A 20401-nucleotide genomic window follows, 5' to 3' on the forward strand; every position below is an offset into this window, starting at 1 on the left:
TAGAATTACTGAAATGGGTAAACTTGAGTTTGAAGTAAAAGAAAAATCAAAACACTTATTTTTTTTTAGCCTTTATTTGCTTCATTTACATAAAAGACAAGAATTTTCCCCTGGTGGAGAGGAAAGTTCCCACAAGTCTACCCTTAACCAGTCAACACCCCCGTGATGTGTACATGAGACTTTTTCCCCTTTGGGGCAACTTTCAAACCAACCACAAACATGCAACAAATAAAACGATTTAAAGATTCTGTCAAAGTATCTCAATTTAACGAGAGAATGTGAAATATTGGTCATTCAGGTCATTTTCCTGCAGATAAGCTTCGTTTTGACAGAACCTCTGGTAATGATGGGCCCAAATCCTGCAAGGCTGCTGCAGTTAATCTACTCATGATCATGATGTTTCAATGCAATTTATATTTGCATTCAGTTAAATATGTAAATGTCTTAAATTTCCTTTATTAAAATTCATTGGACATTTTAGTTTATTCACATAAAAATGTTTGAAACAAAAGGATGGGTGGCACAATTCTTGGTACAAGTTTCTTAATTTTTATTTTATACTTGATCTTTCATTTAGGAACATTAGTAAACTGTGCTTTTGTTTTCCTTGGGCACAAATTTGACATGAATCATTTTTATAGACCCTAACCAATAGACAAGGACCTATATTCATCTGAGAACCGGAAAAGGGTGGCTTGTCCTCTTCAGGTTGGTGGGGAGTTCCTGCTTCCTCCGTAGGGTGGCCGGGCTCTCCCTGAGAGATAGGGTGAGGAGCGCGGCCATCCGGGAGGAGCTCGGAGTACAGCCGCTACTCCTCCACATCGAGAGGAGCCAGTTGAGGTGGCTCGGGCATCTATACCGGATGCTTCTTGGACGCCTTCCTCAGGAGGTGTTCCAGGCACGTCCCACCGGGGGACAGCCCAGGACACGCTGGATGGGCTATGTCCCTCTGCTGGCCTGGGAATGCCTTGGGCTCTCCCCGGAGGAGGTGTCTGGGGAGAGGGACGCCTGGGGTCTCTGCTGAGTCTGCTGCCGCCGCGACCCGGTCCCGAATAAGCGGAAGACGACGAACGAACGATTTTTGAAACAATCGTCAACTAATTTAGTAATCAAATAATCATTAACTTCAGTATACAGACTAAAACACAGACCTAAAATACAGACCTACCGGTCAACGGCTCTTCGGTAGTGGTGCCTGGGGATAAAGCTGTCGTAACATCACACATGAAAACTGGGACGTTATCTTTCCTTCAACAAACACTCCAGATGGGTTCGGCGTGAAGGAAAGGAAGAATTTATGTAAAACCATCTCACGGCTTTGGGCCTATATCTTTTTTTTTAAGCAACGGAAAACAATACCTTTAAGTACATGGCATAGACGGAAATACCAGGACATTTTAAATCTGTTGCCCGCTAGTGGGAAAAAATGTTTCCTCAGTCTTTCAACAGGATAATGATTCCAACGTGGTGCCCTAGACCCAAATCTTGCAGAAAACCTTTGGATAACTTGAAGATCGTCGAACTCCCAATCCTGATAAAGAGATTGTCTTAAAGTATTGACAGTATAGGTGGCAATTTTGTTGATAAGAGATGGATAAAACATTGTGTGCTCATTGGAGGTTAGATTGGGAAAATCTGTGGTAGATTATATTATATAGACCTTTTACACACATTTCCAGAGATGCCAATAAATGTAGGGCAGGTGGTTTAAAGTCAAGACTTGTGACAACATTTCTCCCAAATGATTTCCAGTGACCTTGTGACCTTTCTCTGTGCAAGACAATCAAACGACACACTAAGAAAATACTGTTAAGCTGACATTCAGTGACAGATGATGAATATTTGCTTTACTGGTAAGGCTTCTTGTGCTTTTATTAAGAAAGGAGTGACACAAGTTGCTTAAAAGCTGAGAGGTTTTACAGCTCAGCTAGGATTATTACATAAACTGACAGCTTCCTTCAAATATTTCATTTAGGGTTTTCAGTCTTTGTGTCAGTAAGAAACTTACCCCTTTTCAAGTAGCTGCAACAATAGTGCTAAGTAGCATATACATGTAACATTATTGCATTGCTTGTGTTCATGAGGTTATGAATGTGTTAAATAAATGACAAAGCCCACAGCATGTTTGACAGATACTTGCAACATCTACAAAATAAACACTGCAACTTTAGGCTTTTTATTCAAATAAATATGGCAAAATTACTCTTTAGTGTCAAATTGCTCTGAACTGCAATAAATAAGTCTTAATTTACAAAGCACAATGCTTATCCTCATGTTAAAACTACAAATGTTACTGCTGATATATTTCACTGATATGGCACGGTGAAAGGGGATCGGGGAGAAGAGGAGGCCACATCAGACGATGATGAAGGCAGACAGATCCACAAAGCACACAGTGTGATGACAGATGTCATGAGTGGATTTCAGACTCTGTTTTACGCGTCGTGGTTTGAAAAAAAATCAAAGATAAAGATCTTTCTTTGGTCCAACGGTTGGTGAAAGCAACATGTGGCCACTCACTGTGCCTGTGCCTCCAGCAGAGCACTGGGGACCAGCTGGACCTGCAAGGTACTGCAGCCACTGAGGGGTCGCAGGGTGTCTGGTCCCAGGTAGGCCAACAGCAGCTCAGAGCGCCGGTGCATAAGGTGGAGCATGTCCTCTGCCAGGGTCTCCACTGAGGAGTAACGCACTTTATCCGGGTCAAAAACATCTTTTAGGAAGTGAAGCACCTGGTCCTGCAGGAGACAACATTCATGAGCATGGAGACGGAGACATGTAGCATTCCTACATCGTGTTTGAGACCCAGCTATGGGTTGCAAGTGTTTAAGTGGGTAACATTAAAACCTCAGCCTTCAATGTATTGTATTGGGATTATGAGATGGAGCAACAATAAGAAGTGCATGATTGTGAAGTGGAAGAAAAAACACAGATAATTTGATCTCAGTATAAATATAGCTGTTATGTGAAGGCCTTAGAGGAGAATCTGTGGACGGGACAAACCTAGACTTACTGGAAAGTGGCAAGAAGGAAAACTGTTTTAAAAATAAGCCATAAGACCCATTGCAGTTTGCCACAGGCCAAGGAACGGAAGATATGGAAGAAGGTGCTCTGGTAAGATGAGCCTAAAACTCAACCTTGAGGCCAACCTCCAAAATGCCACACATGGAACACGCTTTTCCCATGGTAAGACACGGCAGTGGCAGCATGATGCCGTTTTGCTTCAGTAGGTACAGGCAAGCTCAGAATAAATGGACGGATGGATTTTCCCTGAACATTTGACTGATGACAGGTAAATTAAAAACCAAGAAGTAAAAGAACAGCTGTGATCTTTTTAAACTGGTCTTTGTTATAATGATGTGTTAGTATGTATTTTCACTTGTTCTTAGATTTTAGTAGGGCTGAAACAATTGCATTAATTGATTTTTGAAACACCCCTCCTTGAACCGTCACCTTAACGTGGTGGAGGGGTTTGAGTGCTCAAATGATCCTAGAGGCTATGTTGTCTGGGGCCTAAGTGCCCCTGGTAGGGTCTCCCATGGCAAACAGGCTCTAGGTGATGGGTCAGACAAAGAATGGTTCAAGAACCCCTCATGAAGAACAAAATATTGAGGCACGTGACGTCGCCCGGTACGGCGGAGCCGGGGTCCCACCCTGGAGCCGGGGTCCCACCCTGGAGCCAAGCCTGGGGTCGGGACTCGTCGGAGAGCGCCTGGTGGCCGGGTTGCTCCTCGCAGGACCCGGCCGGGCCAAGCCCGAACGAGAGACGTGAGGCCATCCCCCAGTGGGCCCACCACCTGCAGGGGGAACCGTGAGGGACCGGTGCAAAGAGGATTGGGTGGATTGGCAGACCTTCGGCCGCATGTTTTGGACACTCGGGTGAAGAGAGGGGCTGAGCTGTCCACTGATCATCACCTGGTGGTGAGTTGGATCCGCTGGAGGAGAAGAAAGGCGGACAGACTTGGCAGGCCCAAGCGCATAGTGAGGGTCTGCTGGGAACGCCTGGCGGAGCCCTCGGCCAGGGATGTATTCAACTCCCACCTCCGGGAGAGCTTCGACCAGATCCCGGGGGATGTTGGAGACATAGAGTCCGAGTGGACCATGTTCTCTGCATCTATTGTCGATGCTGCTGCCCGTAGCTGCGGCCGTAAGGTCTGCGGTGCCTGTCGTGGCGGCAATCCCAGAACCCGGTGGTGGACACCGGCAGTAAGGGATGCTGTTAAGCTGAAGAAGGAGTCCTATCGGCTGTGGTTGGCTTGTGGGACTCCTGAGGCGGCTGACGGGTACCGTGAGGCCAAGCGTGCTGCGGCCCGGGCTGTGGCAGAGGCAAAAACTCGGGCCTGGGAAGAGTTCGGTGAGGCCATGGAGAAGGACTACCGGTTGGCCTCGAAGCGATTCTGGCAAACCGTCCGGCGCCTCAGGAGGGGGAAGCAGTGCTTCGCCAACACTGTTTACAGTGGGGGTGGGAGACTGCTGACCTCGACTGAGGACATTATCGGGCGGTGGAAGGAGTACTTCGAGGATCTCCTCAATCCTGCCATCATGCATTCCGTGGTGGAAACAGAGGCTGGGGACTCGGGGTTGGACTCTTTCATCACCCAGGCTGAAGTCACCGAGGTGGTTAAAAAGCTCCGCGGTGGCAGGGCTTCGGGGGTGGATGAGATCCACCCTGAGTACCTCAAGTGTCTGGATGTTGTAGGGCTGTCATGGTTGACACGCCTCTTCAACATTGCGTGGCGGTCGGGGACAGTGCCTCTGGACTGGCAGACTGGGGTGGTGGTCCCCCTTTATAAGAAGGGGGACCGGAGGGTGTGTTCCAACTACAGGGGGATCACACTCCTCAGCCTCCCTGGTAAGGCCTACGCCAGGGTATTGGAGAGGAGAGTCCGACAGATAGTCGAACCTCGGCTTCAGGAGGAACAGTGTGGTTTTCGTCCCAGCTGTGGAACACTGGACCAGCTCTATACCCTCTACAGGGTGCTCGAGGGTTCATGGGAGTTTGCCCAACCGGTTCACATGTGTTTTGTGGACCTGGAGAAAGCATTCGATTGTGTCCCTCGTGATGCCCTGTGGGGGGTGCTCCAGGAGTATGGAATCGGGGGCCCTTTATTAGGGGCCATCCAGTCCCTGTACGAGCGGAGCAGGAGTTTGGTCCGCATTGCCGGCACTAAGTCGGACCTGTTCCCGGTGCATGTTGGACTCCGGCAGGGCTGCCCTTTGTCGCCGGTCCTGTTCATAACTTTTATGGACAGGATTTCTAGACGCAGCCAAGGGGCGGAGGGGGTCTGGTTTGGGGACCAGTGGATTTCGTCTCTTCTTTTTGCGGATGACGTGGTCCTGCTGGCCCCCTCTAGCCAAGACCTACAGCATGGGTTGTGGCGGTTCGCAGCCGAGTGTGAAGCGGCTGGGATGAGGATCAGCTCCTCCAAGTCTGAGGCCATGGTACTCGACCGGAAAAGGGTGGCTTGTCCTCTTCAGGTTGGAGGGGAGTTCCTGCCTCAAGTGGAGGAGTTTAAGTATCTCGGGGTCTTGTTCACGAGTGAGGGAAGAATGGAGCGGGAGATCGACAAACGGATCGGTGCGGCTGCCACAGTAATGGGGGCGCTGTGCCGGTCCATTGTGGTGAAGAGAGAGCTGAGCCGAAAAGCAAAGCTCTCAATTTACTGGTCGGTCTACGTTCCTACCCTCACCTATGGCCATGAACTTTGGGTCATGACTGAAAGAACGAGCTGAGACAGATCAGCAAGCGGCTGAAATGAGCTTCCTCCGTAGGGTGGCCGGGCACTCCCTTAGAGATATGGTGAGGAGCTCGGCCATCCGGGAGGAGCTCGGAGTAGAGCCGCTGCTCCTCCACATCAAGAGGAGCCAGTTGAGGTGGCTCGGGCATCTATACCGGATGCCTCCTGGACGCCTTCCTCGGGAGGTGTTCCAGGCACGTCCCACCGGGAGGAGGCCCAGGGGACGGCCCAGGACACGCTGGAGGGACTATGTCTCTCGGCTGGCCTGGGAACGCCTTGGGCTCCCCCTGGAGGAGGTGTCTGGAGAGAGGGACGTCTGGGCGTCTCTGCTGAGTCTGCTGCCCCCGCAACCCGGTCCTGGATAAGCGGAAGACGACGAACGAACGATTTTTGAAACAATCGTCAACTAATTTAGTAATCAAATAATCATTAACTTCAGTATACAGACTAAAACATCCCATTTTTTTGAAAGAACAACCCACTCAGAGCAATAATTAGGCCAACATTGTACAAAAAATATGTACATGTTTAATTTAAGATGTCTGTAAATATGTTCTACCCAGAACTCCTCAAATGGTCTAGCCTTAATTGTAAAAATATCCTATTAAACACCTTTTGCTATCCGATTATTAATTAATTAAAAAAATTGTCAACAGATTAATCGATTAGCAAGATTCTGGTAGTCTCCTTTTTTATTCCTATTTATTTCTTAAAGATCAATGTCCAGTCTTGGTGTTTGTGTATTCTAAGTCCAGGAGGTTTTTTTTTAATGTACATTTAATGTACATCTATTAATCTGTGAGACTAATCAAGGAGCAATAACTTTAGGTATCAATAAGGTCACCTTGACGCAACAAGAAGCCAACAAGGACAAGTCAGAAGAGATCCAGAACCTTGCTGACGGTGCATAGAAGATCAAGCTCACAATCATGGTGACCTGTGACACCTGGAACCTGACTGAGTGTCTACAAGGGTACCAACAACCAGGTCTTTAATGTAGATTTGATTTGTTTTAGTGATTATGAGAAATAGTTCTTGTATCAGTCTAAAACCGCTTCTTTCAACACAGTACTTGACAAAACCAAGCTGAAACTATATATTTTAAATTTCACAGTTGGTTCTTTAAAACAAATTCTCATGTATTACAGTTTGTATATGCATTTAATTTACCAAGTTTTCATTCTGCAAAAATATAAAACCCAAGAATAACTCATCTCTCCTTATTGCAATTTTGGACTGAAAGCAGAGAGCGATTTATGTTTAGCCGATACGTTTGATTTCCTGACCTTAAAGAAGAAGCAGAGGTCGTGCAGGGAGGTCTTCGGTCCCAGGAAGCCCCAGGCCAGGACGGGGCTGATCTGTTCACACACAGCGTAGAAATGGGAAATGAAGCCGTTGGCCACCTGAAAAGATGAAGATGTCCACAGAAACACAGACACTGAGTGGAAACCAGGGAGATAAGAGGCTGAATGTTGCTATTGTACATTAGAAAACAGTCATACTTTCATGTGCTGCCTCTTCTGCTTCAGTACCGACCAACAGCTTGACGCCACCGCCTATAAAATAAGCAAATGATTTCACACAACGCCTGAAAGTACTGGTGTAAAAAATGCTTAGAAAATTCTGCAGTTCTCCCCTCACCGTTTCTTTAAAAGAGCTGTTGAGCCAGCGGTTGTTGATCACGTTCTGGATTGAGATGGGAGGATTTTCCAGGTCCTCAAAGGAATCCATCAGGATAAAGTCCAGAACAACATCATAGAAGTTCAAATGCCTAACCTAGTGAGGAAGAGTGTGAAACAGGAATAACTTAGCTAGCTCCTTGTACTGCTGTTTCATGTAGAATTAAGAAGTTTGGTTTAACAGTTTGGGTTTCCCAACGAACCCCTCGTGAAGCCAGTTCCAACTCTGTGTCTTCCCAGTGATCCGAGTGCTCCAGGAAGAAAATCAACTCCTCAAACACTTCCTCAAATCGCTTTGGACTCTGGAAAAACAGAAAGTCGTCCTTAAGAGAAGAATAACTCAACCATGAAAGATAATTTCACACACAAACCGTGTTTCATGCTTACTTTTTGAGCTTTGACTATAATGGAAGACAAGATTTTCCTTCCTGTGTCGGCCAGGAACATCCTGGTCACCCTGTCGCTCAAAATGAGCTAAAGACAAGATAACATTTTAATATATTTGACAATATTTCTGCAGCCTATACAGGTCCTTCTCAAAATATTAGCATATTGTGATAAAGTTCATTATTTTCCATAATGTAATGATGAAAATTTAACATTCATATATTTTAGATTCATTGCACAATAACTGAAATATTTCAGGTCTTTTATTGTCTTAATACGGATGATTTTGGCATACAGCTCATGAAAACCCAAAATTCCTATCTCACAAAATTAGCATATTTCATCCGACCAATAAAAGAAAAGTGTTTTTAATACAAAAAACGTCAACCTTCAAATAATCATGTACAGTTATGCACTCAATACTTGGTCGGGAATCCTTTGGCAGAAATGACTGCTTCAATGCGGCGTGGCATGGAGGCAATCAGCCTGTGGCACTGCTGAGGTCTTATGGAGGCCCAGGATGCTTCGATAGCAGCCTTTAGCTCATCCAGAGTGTTGGGTCTTGAGTCTCTCAACGTTCTCTTCACAATATCCCACAGATTCTCTATGGGGTTCAGGTCAGGAGAGTTGGCAGGCCAATTGAGCACAGTGATACCATGGTCAGTAAACCATTTACCAGTGGTTTTGGCACTGTGAGCAGGTGCCAGGTCGTGCTGAAAAATGAAATCTTCATCTCCATAAAGCTTTTCAGTAGATGGAAGCATGAAGTGCTCCAAAATCTCCTGAAAGCTAGCTGCATTGACCCTGCCCTTGATAAAACACAGTGGACCAACACCAGCAGCTGACACGGCACCCCAGACCATCACTGACTGTGGGTACTTGACACTGGACTTCTGGCATTTTGGCATTTCCTTCTCCCCAGTCTTCCTCCAGACTCTGGCACCTTGATTTTCGAATGACATGCAGAATTTGCTTTCATCCGAAAAAAGTACTTTGGACCACTGAGCAACAGTCCAGTGCTGCTTCTCTGTAGCCCAGGTCAGGCGCTTCTGCCGCTGTTTCTGGTTCAAAAGTGGCTTGACCTGGGGACTGCGGCACCTGTAGCCCATTTCCTGCATATGCCTGTGCACGGTGGCTCTGGATGTTTCTACTCCAGACTCAGTCCACTGCTTCCGCAGGTCCCCCAAGGTCTGGAATCGGCCCTTCTCCACAATCTTCCTCAGGGTCCGGTCACCTCTTCTCGTTGTGCAGCGTTTTCTGCCACACTTTTTCCTTCCCACAGACTTCCCACTGAGGTGCCTTGATACAGCACTCTGGGAACAGCCTATTCGTTCAGAAAGTTCTTTCTGTGTCTTACCCTCTTGCTTGAGGGTGTCAATTGTGGCCTTCTGGACAGCAGTCAGGTCGGCAGTCTTACCCATGATTGGGGTTTTGAGTGATGAACCAGGCTGGGAGTTTTAAAGGCCTCAGGAATCTTTTGCAGGTGTTTAGAGTTAACTCGTTGATTCAGATGATTAGGTTCATAGCTCGTTTAGAGACCCTTTTAATGATATGCTAATTTTGTGAGATAGGAATTTTGGGTTTTCATGAGCTGTATGCCACAATCATCCGTATTAAGACAATAAAAGACCTGAAATATTTCAGTTAGTTTGCAATGACTCTAAAATATATGAATGTTAAATTTTCATCATGACATTATGGAAAATAATGAACTTTATCACAATATGCTAATATTTTGAGAAGGACCTGTAGATAAAACTGCTGCAGATGACACTATGAGATGATTGATGAGGTCGGACTGTACCTCACATGCTTGCCGTACACAGTGCAACTTAGCCAGGAAATCCAAGTCGCCGACACACTCCAGGATCTCAGTTCTGAAAATCAGAATCAAGGTGAAAAGAAATTCACGTGACACCGCCCAAAACGGTAATAACAGCTGAGGCTTCTATGTGCATGACACTAACTTAATGTTGTTTCTCTGGTTCTCTAAGGGCTTGAAATGCTGAGCTGAAGTTAATTAAAGCAAAGAATGCAGCATGTGGTGCTCAACATCAGCTCCCTTGTCAAAAAGCACAACAGAGGATTTTTTTTCTGTAGCAGCTGTAAAAATTCAACCTGCTGATGGAAATGACAATGTACTTCTACATAGTAATCATTTTATCCATCTCTGGTAAGCTTCTGCTACTGTCAAGGACAAGAAGAGGCTCCAGCATTCATCCACACCTGCACAGGTCACCGAAACAAAATTCTCATCAGTGAAATGATTGACTTGATTCTGACTGATTTCAAAACAACTGGGACCAAAAGCGTAACATTAATGAGCTGATTTTCAGTCCAAAGCTTTTGGGGTTTTTTTGTAACCCAGTGGCCTTTATTTCTGTTATTTTTCCAAAGTAGATAGGCAAGAAGTGGGGTGGAGAGAGGAGGAAGACATGGAGCACAGGTCTCCAGGGTCGGGACTCGAACCTGGGATGACTGCAATGAGGACTGGGGCCTCTGCATATGGGTCGTGCTTTTTAACGCTAGGCCATGCCCCTAAATAATGCTTTCCGACGCTAAAAAGAACAAGAACAGAGCGTTCTTACGGTTAACCAACAAGAACATTCGGATTTTAATTCCCAACAGAAAACTGCAATAAACCAGACTTAGGAGGAGAGATCTTTCAGAGGGAGGGAGGCTAAACATCCAGCTCCGAAGTCCTTCTAACTGGGTTCTTTGCAGCTCTGCATCAGGCTTCTGCATCTTTTTCACAGTGGAATAACTGCCAAATTATCAACGTTTGACTCGAAGCCGTGAACTATAAGCTTATTCCCTCTAAAGTGCTGATAGTGTGCACACTATTATCTTTACACTGATCTAAAAGAGCTGCAAACTGTCTCACAGATTTACAGAAGAGGCTTTGATGTTGCATGAGTTTATGAGGATTCTTACCGAAGCACCCTGCAGGAGATCTTGCCCTCCTCGGCCATCTGCAGCGCCTCCTCGTAAAAAGGATGATGTCCCAGAGGAAAAGTGCCCCTCAGATCTCTGTGCTCCGACAGCTGAACCAAACAGAGGCAGAAACAGATATTACAGTGTTTCCGTTTTAAAATGTCTCGGCTCTGAAAAGCTCTCCATGCTGTGGTTTCTATATGGAAACAGCAGCTAGGCAGCACTTGGTTGGACGTAGTTTATATTCAACGTCTTTGACCCAGTTTCTCTCCTGAACGATTCTCATTTATCCATGAGACCAAATTAAGATGTCAGGGTTTTTTACGTTAGATTTGTAAGGTTTTCTTGCACAATCGTGTTCTTCATCTGTGTCTCCAGCTTTACATTTAAAAAAAAAAAAAAAAAACTGAATTATGCTTAATGTAGAAATGGACAATATATTAAATTTCACAATTTCATAATTTTTTTTCATTGAAATTCAGACTTTTTCCAGTAGTTATAATATTAAGGAGATCTGAGAGCGAGTTTTCACATGTCCAGAATGATTTGAGGACAGTCAACCTAGGTGGGGTTGATTATTTCCACAAATCTGAAAACAAAACCACACTGAAGCTGGTCTGTGATTCAGCAGCGTGCTACAAGGTGATTTCACAGCTCCATTTCAAACCTGTTGTACGTAGACGTGCATGGATTGGTTTACCCTACACTGAATGTAGACTTAGATTTCCACACTTTTCTGTTTACAGGTTCAAAGACGGCCTAGAAGCTGTAAAAAGGAGTACAACTACCCTTTTGTTTTTAGTTTTTAAAAGAGTGAATTTATTTCTGGTCAGTCAGTTAAACAAAATCTGATGTGGCAAATCAAAGCTAAAGGAAATGGTCTCAATATAAATCAATGTAAAAAAAATCCCCAAAAAACATTAAGTTTATTTGTCTAAATTCCTCATTTTTATTTTTTAAATAGTAGAATATGAAATAAATTCTGGGAAAAAAATCATATACATCATTTTCATTTTCCTATTCTTGTAGTAAAGAATTCAGGAGTCACACAGTCAGGATTTTATAAGAAATATCTCAAGTAATAACATACCGGTTAAAGTAAAAAAAACTATTTAGGTTGAAATTAAATTTCAAACTTTTAAATATTGTACCAAGTAAAATTAACATTTAATAAATTTGTCAACATTCTACAGATTTCTGAGCTGTTAACAAAAATATTTTCAAATACCCAACATTCAAGTGCATCAAACTATACAATAAAAGTGCTTTTTGAGGTTTTTAGGTGTTGTAAAAATATTTGTTGAAACAAGAGTCGCTGTTCACTGATTGGCCATGAGTATGGTCAGTCGTATTTTCATGAGAAAGTGTCTGCTGAGGTCGCGGACAGAATTACAAGCCACCAATTTTAATGCAAAAGGCGGTGCCGAAATCTTCAAAACACTCAAGTGGGACTACAAAAATATTAAGAACCACAATGGCCGAAGCAGGTCAAACCGAAAGCAGTGGCAGTGGGTCGCAATCATGGATGCCATTTATGGCCATCGTCCCGTGAGTAAGGGTGGTCTGGACTCCGCAACCTCACTGTTGGAGGACATGATATGCAGCGATGAATGTTTATTTAACTTGCACCGCATATGACGCTTCAACCCACACCTCCAGCCGTCAATGGAAACCAAGCAGGTTTTATGCCGAGTAGAGCAGAGTGGAGCTGTGCGCTGCTGGAACCGTGAATGCAAAATAGGCATTAGCCTCAGACTGTTTTTCCCAATTAAAAGAAATGCATAATTTGAAACAACACCAAGACGTGGGTAGAACAGCAATGGGCAGAATGTACAGTACAAACAATGGCATGATCACGTTCTAATCCTTTCCTCCCTGCTTGATGCCAGTATTTACAGACTCATGGTTTCTTGTTTTATGTGTAATCTGCATCCTGTACTATCTGTCACATCACAATAAAGTTTAAACAGTATTAAGTCATTTTTCATTAAAACCAAGATGAGTTAAACCAACAAGTTTATTTGTTGACCAGCATTTTATGTCAAACCACATCTGCTAAGCACTCTGTTAGACCAACTTTCAGACACTCCCCTGAACTTTTCGTCCCAAACTATAATTTCTGGAAGCAAATGAACAACCAGTTTATTTTTGCATTTTGTGGGTAGACTACCAACCAGTACCGGATTCAAAGTTCAAACCCCTCCCTGCTGAGAGTTAATGAGTAAAGAAGATAAACCGAGTTTTGGTTACCAGCGGGTGGTGAACCTGCAGCTATTCAAGTCCACTTCATGCTGCAGATCAGACGTTGATACATGGTTAAAGACACTTTTAGATGTTTGCCAGGTTTACTGGCAAACGGTTTAGGTGCAGAAAGACCCAGTTTTATAAACAGAAGCTAATACAGAATAAAAATAAAACCAAACCTTCTATACCTGAAATATTAGGGTAAATACTTTGTAAAAAGAAACAAGAGAATTTCACTTAAGTGAATCAGGAATCTTAAATCTTTACTTGAGATGATTCAGGAGGTCTCCAGAGGAAGGGTTAAGGTTTTTCCTACCTCAGCTGCAGACACAAAAGAGTCATTGGAAGCGATGCTGATGCTGTCTCTAAGACAGACGTCGTCCAGGTCCTCTCTGGCCAGAAGGTCCGCCACTTCGTCTAGAATGGAGAAAAAAATAACATTCACAGAGCTGCTGAGTCTCCAAAAGCAGTGCTGGCAGTCATGAGTGGTCCAGAGTTACTGAATCTTTATGCAAATAAACTCTGAAAAAGAAAGGAAATGTATGAAAGTGGACAAAAAAAATAGTTGTACTTCAGTTATACCTTATTTCTGGACTGCACTCTCTTTCAAGACTAAACTGATCAAAAATGTCAATTTCATGACAGGAAGTCAAGCTTTTAATGCAAAATATGAATGGACTACTGGATGAATAAACGAATGGATGGATGTACAAACAAATAAACTATAAAAGGCAAATAAAAAAAAGCAAACCAAATGTATCTCCAGTTGAATACATATTTCAGATATAATCCTGCAGCACTCAACCTTTGGATTACTGTTCTGTGCCGGACGTAAAGAATGAAATAACACTGCATCTGTGACTCACCCTGGCTGCTGCTGCGGGACGAAGGCTCCGACATGCCCAACACTCCCTCAAACTCCTCCTGCAGGCGATAAGCCCGCTGCAGCAGAGACTTCAGCCTGTGGATAAACTCTACGCTGATGACGTCCTGAACACAAACATGGCACAAAGATGAACCTTTATCAGAGATGAGATACTTTAATAGTTTATCTAGGGTGGATAAACACAGTCTGAATTGAAAGGTCCATCTACTTTATTTCACTATAACCTTATCAGTTCTACCTTAGAACTTTGTTGTGACCTATTTTTGATGCCCTCCAAACAGCCACAAACAGCTATTTCCTTTAAAGATGTTGAAAATCCATCTGTTCATATAACCTTTTCTCTGAGGATCTGTATGCTCTCTATTAATTGAAAAATAGACTCTGGTGCCTAAAAGACCCATTTGGTGACACAACTTCAGTCTGTTGTTCCTGTGGAAGAGGAGTACGTCTCTCACCTCCATGCTCTGCTCAGCGATTGCGTCTCCGGCTCCTGTTTTAACAGAAGTGCAGCTTGCGTCGTCCTCACCCTGTCTGCTCCTGAAGGTCAGCGCTTCCTCCCAGCGCTGCAGCGCCTCCTCAAACAAATCCATGCCTGAGAGAAAGACACACACTCTGAATGTCTTCAAGCACAACATACATAAGGATGTCAACTGTCAAAAGATGGTGTATTGAAAAGCCATTTTATCTGAGGATTGCAAACACGGTCTGGTTCTGGCATGTCCTTACCCATAAGGTAAAGATTTTCTGGTGTGGTAAAAGACAAGTTGACCACGCTGCACACATCAGCATCCCTCCCTCCATCCCAGCCGATGGATTCATTTGCACAGGTGCTACTGCTGGACGAGTTCACACTTTTTACCTGCACACACATGAACTTTAAATCATCTGAAATGATTGAAACATACAAATAAATAACTAAAAAGGCTGCCGTTTGTCTCTCATTCTCTTTTAAAATAACAACTTGATAACAACAAATGATAAAAACAGTTAATGAGATTTGTTTTACCGAGGCCAAGCTCGCCAGAGATCCGGATAGTTTCCTGTAATCTCTTGTGGTGAGAACCAGCCCAGAACCAGTTGAGCAGCTATTCTTGGAGTTGAAGGAGAAACTGATGTTGTGGCTGGTGTTATCTAAGGAGATGAAGATTGAAAATGAAGAAGTAAGATTAAAGAGGAGGATCCTAACACATCAGGAAAACTGGCAATTACACAAACATGGGATGTGATCAAAAAAGATGAAAAATAAATGAATAAATCATGGTGTTATAAAATATAGGTTTGTTAAATTTGACTGGAGAAGATTTCACTTTGATGAAGTAATGCAACATTCCAGGAAGGACTTAAGCCTTTCACTGCACGTACAGTAAACTAAGCATTGCAAACCTTTAAAGGGATTTCATCCCCAGAAAATGAGCCCGACTGCATCACAAACCAGGAAATTATTTACTCAGTGGAGCCCAGAGACCTGCGGGTCAACAGAAATATGTTAGAGCGTCAGGAAATCTCACCACTTTCTGCAGCGGCTGGGGAGACAAACTTAAAATCAGCCTGATCCCACTGAAGCAACTGACTCTTCTTCCTGCCTTTCCTCCTTTTAAAGCGGCGAGCGAGAAGGAGGAGTGAGATGGTACCGAAGGTTGTGGCGGCCACCAGTTTCTTGGTGCCGGTGCTGACGCTCACCTGGAGGACAAAAAATCCTAACAATTGAAAAAAATTCAAGATATTTCCAGACTTAAATTTGTAGAAATTAAATTTTCCATACTCTTTCTAAGTAGGGGAATTAACACTTTTTCACACGTTTTCTTTCTCCATACTTACCAGACCTAAAAAAAAATACTTCAATGAAATTATCATTTTCCAAGTAAATAATCAAATAATTACTGTCAATAAACAGAGAAATATGTCAGAGAAACAAGACTATGGTAACCTTCAAATCCTTTCATAGCACAGAAACCATCAATCTTTCTTTCACCTGATTCCTTTTTAAAAACACAAAAACCTTTCCACATCTAGACAGACAGTATTGCTGAACAGTCTCTGGATGCAGCTCAAAGGGGACAGGGCATGACGCTGATGTAGAGCGCATCGAAGATGGCCAGTGATGGCTACCACTGATAATCATGCACTTTCTTCCATTGATCTAAATACCGAATTTATTTGGAATATCGACAACACAGCAAATAATATCAATAAATGTCTGGCAGGATGTCAATTTAAAAGATCCCTGCAGCTTTCTTTTATAGATGCAACGTACAAACACTGGTTGTATAACTTTAACGTATTTATATCAAGTAGAAATCAAATCAAGTGCTTTAAACAATCATCTAAAGAAAAACAAAAAAACAGAGCACTGGAAGACATTCAGTCTGGGCCTTTAGAAGATAAAAAGAAATGAAGTATGACACAAAACGCTTGTGCAGTGCTGCGTGTTGATCATATTTATACAGATGAAGACCGCTTCTGTCTGTCAACTTTCCTTCCTTTCAAACCAGTTAAAAACTGCAGCTTTTTCCCATTAGCTGAGTCTGTTCTGATGTTAAATGCAAACCACAGAACTGTGACTGTACTATTGCTGCATCCTGTTAACATTATCTCACATCACAATAGTTTGAAATACTGAACAGAACAATTTAAAGTGTGAAAACTTGTCAGTCTGACTGGAGTTCAACCAAGGATGCATGAATAGTTCTACTCTACATGGTTTGGTTCAATTTGCATTACAGTCGTTGACCATCTCAATGTGGGCAGGATTGTATACATGTCCCACAATATACAATGTACACAACAGCAATGGAGGACCTGCTCAATAATTCAGGAGAAAGAGGGAAGCCATGGAGCGGTACGAGCCAGACAACATGTAAGGGTAAGCTAACGCTAGCTAATGCTAGCTTTCTAGTTATTATATATGACTAGTGATGCTGCTCACTACCCAATCAGTGACCGACAGTCTTCTGACGTCGTGTTTTTAGCATGACTGGGCACGGTTGGAACTGCAAGCAAGCAGGTACTGAAAATAGTACTGGTTCCATCTAACTGTTACTAATGGAAAAGCCTAAAAAGTTGGAAGAGCCGAGCCGAAATGCACTGAGTAGGGATTAGTGGAAAAGGGCCGATAGTTTCAGAAAGCCCCCCTCCTTGAACCACCACCTTAACGTGGTGGAGGGGTTTGTACATTCGAATGATCCTAGAACCTATGTTATCTGGGGTTACATGCCCCTGGTAGGGCCTCCCATGACAAATAGGCTGTGTGTGATGGGTCAGACAAAGAGCGGTTCAGACACCTTTATGAGGACTATTACCAGCTGGAATGGCACTTCCCACTATCAGCTGCCTGATCTCAGGCCGGCACTCTGGGATTTCCCTCTACCTGTTATCCGTTTGTGGCGGCTGAAAGTGAATATAAAGAATATCTTCCTAACCTTTACTTGATTTCTTTATTAAACAAATGTAGTTGGTTACTGGAATTGTCCTCTCAAAATGGTATGCGTTCTTAGTTTTGATGTATTAAATGAACATTTAATCCTCCATGAGAGAAAACATATGATTCCTGTCCAATTGGTGCATCTCTATTCTCTGGATTAAATCCAATGCCATGTGTAATTTTGCACATAAAGATGCAGATAGGATTTAAAAACTGTGTTTATTCCAAATTCAGAGAACGCTGTGATAGTGATTTCTACCACTAAATAAAGAAACACACAGGCAGACTCATGCTCACCTGCGTCAGGGAGCTGTAGACGGACAGCGGGAGGTCAACCATTCGCAAGGCAGCGGCTTTGATAGACAGCTGGGAGCCTGTGAGGGTCTCGTGTGTCATTTTGGCAGCACTTTATCCATGACTTGGTAGCAGGGTTGTGCTCATCGTCGTTCCACCGGAGCTGCTGAGGATGACAGCAGTGGAGATTAGACCTCGGAGGGCTCAGTAGCGGATATAATGACGCCGTTATGTAAAACTTAAGATGTTCATCAGTACGTGCAAATTCCACAGCGAGCCTGAACTGAGATCAGCCCCAGCGCATCCAGTAAATAATACAAAATATTTCAAAAGCATAATAACATTATTAAATGTCAGTAGCCTTGAATTAGCAGTTGTCTGAGTACAAAATTATAGGCTTTAAGTTTCTCTTATCATCTCTAAACAAAATACGGCAACATGCATCTTGAGCTGGCTTACTTCCATGTGGATTGGTAGCAAGCAACATCCAATTAGGTTTGCAGGAGAAACTCCTGGCTGGACCACATGGTTGAAGTGATCCATTTAAAGCGGATTTTGACATGAATGACCTTTTGTCTTAAGTCACAAGTTTAACTGGATCGCTTATAGATTGTTGGGAAATTATAACAACAATCACATGTTCCTCTGATTGATAAAATACTTGAAAACATGAACCAATCGGACAGTATGTATTGGAATTTTATAGTGACAGAGCAATAAATACATAATAAAGGAAGGAAAACTGTGTTCTTTTATTGAACTGTCTTCACAAGATTTATATCATCTGCTTTGGAAATCTGCTCGTTTTGTTTTGGCTTAAACTGTATCTGCTTTATTAAAAAATGAAAGTAAATTAGCCTGTTTGGTTTTAATTTGTAATAATGTAATACTTATTTACACTTACTTTTTTAAAATCATGTTTAATAATCTCATCATCTATGCAACTTATTGTAATGTATATTTAACAAGAAACCCGAATTTACTAACTAGACTCTTTATTTAAGACCCCTTATTTAACCTATACACTCAATATATAATTATATTATTTTTCATTCGATTTTTTCCACCAATATTTTATTTTAATGTGTATATTTAGTTATATATATTTAGTTTAACTGTTAATTCTGCTATTAGGTGCTCATTCTACCTTTTTTGTTCAGTGTTCTTATGATCACTCTTAGAAGGTGTTTAAGATGTTCACTGTTTTTATTTCTGTCATTATTTTCACCAGAAAATAATACAAATAATAATAATAAAGACAAGCAATGACATTGGAATTCGTAAAACTCAAGACAGCTTCTAATAAATTCGTTTTTGAAATATATTTCCAATACAAAGGCTTAGTGGTGACACTAATTCTGGAGTTGATAATTAAATTAGCACATGGTTCAGAAATGATGGCATTACTCGGCCTGAGCTAAAGGCTAACATGTATAGCAGGCTGGCTAACTTAGTTAATTAGATCAAAATAAACAGCCTCACTCATCAATTATCGGCCTATCTCCTGTCTGAATGTGAAACGGTAAGAGTATAGGACACATCACCGGTACATTTTCAGGTTTCCCCGACTGACTCCGCTTCCTCTCCCGGTTTTCCGTCCACTCCTCCCGGTGACCTCGGTAACTGACGAGTGAAGGACTCGACTTGAGCTGGGCTGCACGCGCTCCACTAGCTTGGCCTTCAAAATAAAAGCACGGCCTCACGTCTTTGGTTGTTTGGTAGTGTTTGTGCGCCCTCTTGTGATTTTGTATAGTATTGCATTGTGTGTCAAAGGTAAACTTGGCTACGAAGTTTATGCTCAGAACATTTATGCCTGAGTCATACCTGCTTTTAATAAAGGCAAGTACTTAAAGTTTTTGCTACTTTTATTTTTGATTATACACAAGAACTTAATAACTTAATTTGCTTACAGTACAACTCCACATGAAAATATATAGATGGGAAAAAGTACAAACAAGTTGTTTAAAATGCAATTAGTAGGTGAAGCTACGGTTTATTTCAAACTTTCAAACTTTAGCCAAACAATAAAATATAGCTTAAAAGAATAAAATACACTAAGAAATCAAGATATATAACAAGAACAAACCAAACCAATAATAAATATGTTACCCTTAGCTATCTCTCTTGTTATGCTCCTGAAGGCTTCGGCATCTGGAGGACATACATACTGATGACTTTTCCTCATTCCAATATTTTCCTCTACTCCACGTTGCTCCATTTTTGCATTGCCTGCAGATATTACTTACATTAACTTTATTTTGTCTCAGTTCTTTCCTCTTTATAGGAACTACCTTTGGTCCGGTGTTTCTGTGTTTAGCTATGTTTGTTACCTGGAGGTGGCCATCAGCAGAGCTATTACTGTCAATAACTGTGTTCTCTCATTATAAATGAATGCTGCAGCTAATATGGACTCTTCATTTCATGCCACAGAAATAGTACTACTGCTTCAGAGCTTATCTGTGTTGGATGGGTGCGAGGACTTGTTATCACTCATGTAAAAACTTTGTGCTGCAAGGCACCTGCACTCCGCTTTGTATCATGCTCTGGTATGCAGCCCTCCTGTGTGTGGGATTACCGTTATCTATTTCACACAATCGCATCCCGTGAGAGCCAGCCTCCTTTCAGCCTCACACACACACACACACATACACCCTGTCTGAACTGTCTGTTGAACTGTGCATATAAATAAAGAGATAGGGTGTCAAAACTTTGTAGTCTGCACTGCAAAGTGAGCTACCCTTGCAAGTAGAACTGACTGAATCGTTCTTGCCTCTGAGTTGACTAAGTAATACCTAACAATCTGTTTAGCTGTTTCTCTCTT

General features: G+C 42.7%; 1 protein-coding gene across 6 annotated transcripts; it reads right to left on the bottom strand.

Moving 5' to 3' along the window:
• Window positions 1-1854: 1854 nt before the first annotated feature.
• Window positions 1855-19267, bottom strand: miga1 (mitoguardin 1). Of its 6 annotated transcripts, none has more exons than XM_047368983.1 (16): window positions 19131-19267; window positions 17584-17746; window positions 15374-15545; window positions 14872-14996; window positions 14592-14724; window positions 14321-14457; window positions 13846-13969; window positions 13296-13396; window positions 10736-10845; window positions 9606-9678; window positions 7802-7888; window positions 7618-7716; window positions 7377-7511; window positions 7238-7291; window positions 7022-7138; window positions 1855-2735 (listed from the first exon to the last, which is right to left on the bottom strand). In XM_047368983.1, the coding sequence occupies exons 2-16, from the start codon at window positions 17680-17682 to the stop codon at window positions 2517-2519; spliced, it is 1785 nt and encodes a 594-aa protein (XP_047224939.1). In that variant the 5' UTR covers window positions 17683-17746; window positions 19131-19267; the 3' UTR covers window positions 1855-2516. The 6 variants fall into 6 exon arrangements, with proteins under 6 accessions (XP_047224939.1, XP_047224941.1, XP_047224942.1 ...); XM_047368985.1 differs by having other exon boundaries at window positions 19125-19256; XM_047368986.1 differs by having other exon boundaries at window positions 17584-17743; window positions 19125-19240.
• Window positions 19268-20401: the final 1134 nt, after the last annotated feature.

Source organism: Girardinichthys multiradiatus, chromosome 6 (genome assembly GCF_021462225.1).
Source record: "Girardinichthys multiradiatus isolate DD_20200921_A chromosome 6, DD_fGirMul_XY1, whole genome shotgun sequence".
In the NCBI taxonomy this organism is placed as follows: Eukaryota; Metazoa; Chordata; class Actinopteri; order Cyprinodontiformes; family Goodeidae; genus Girardinichthys; species Girardinichthys multiradiatus.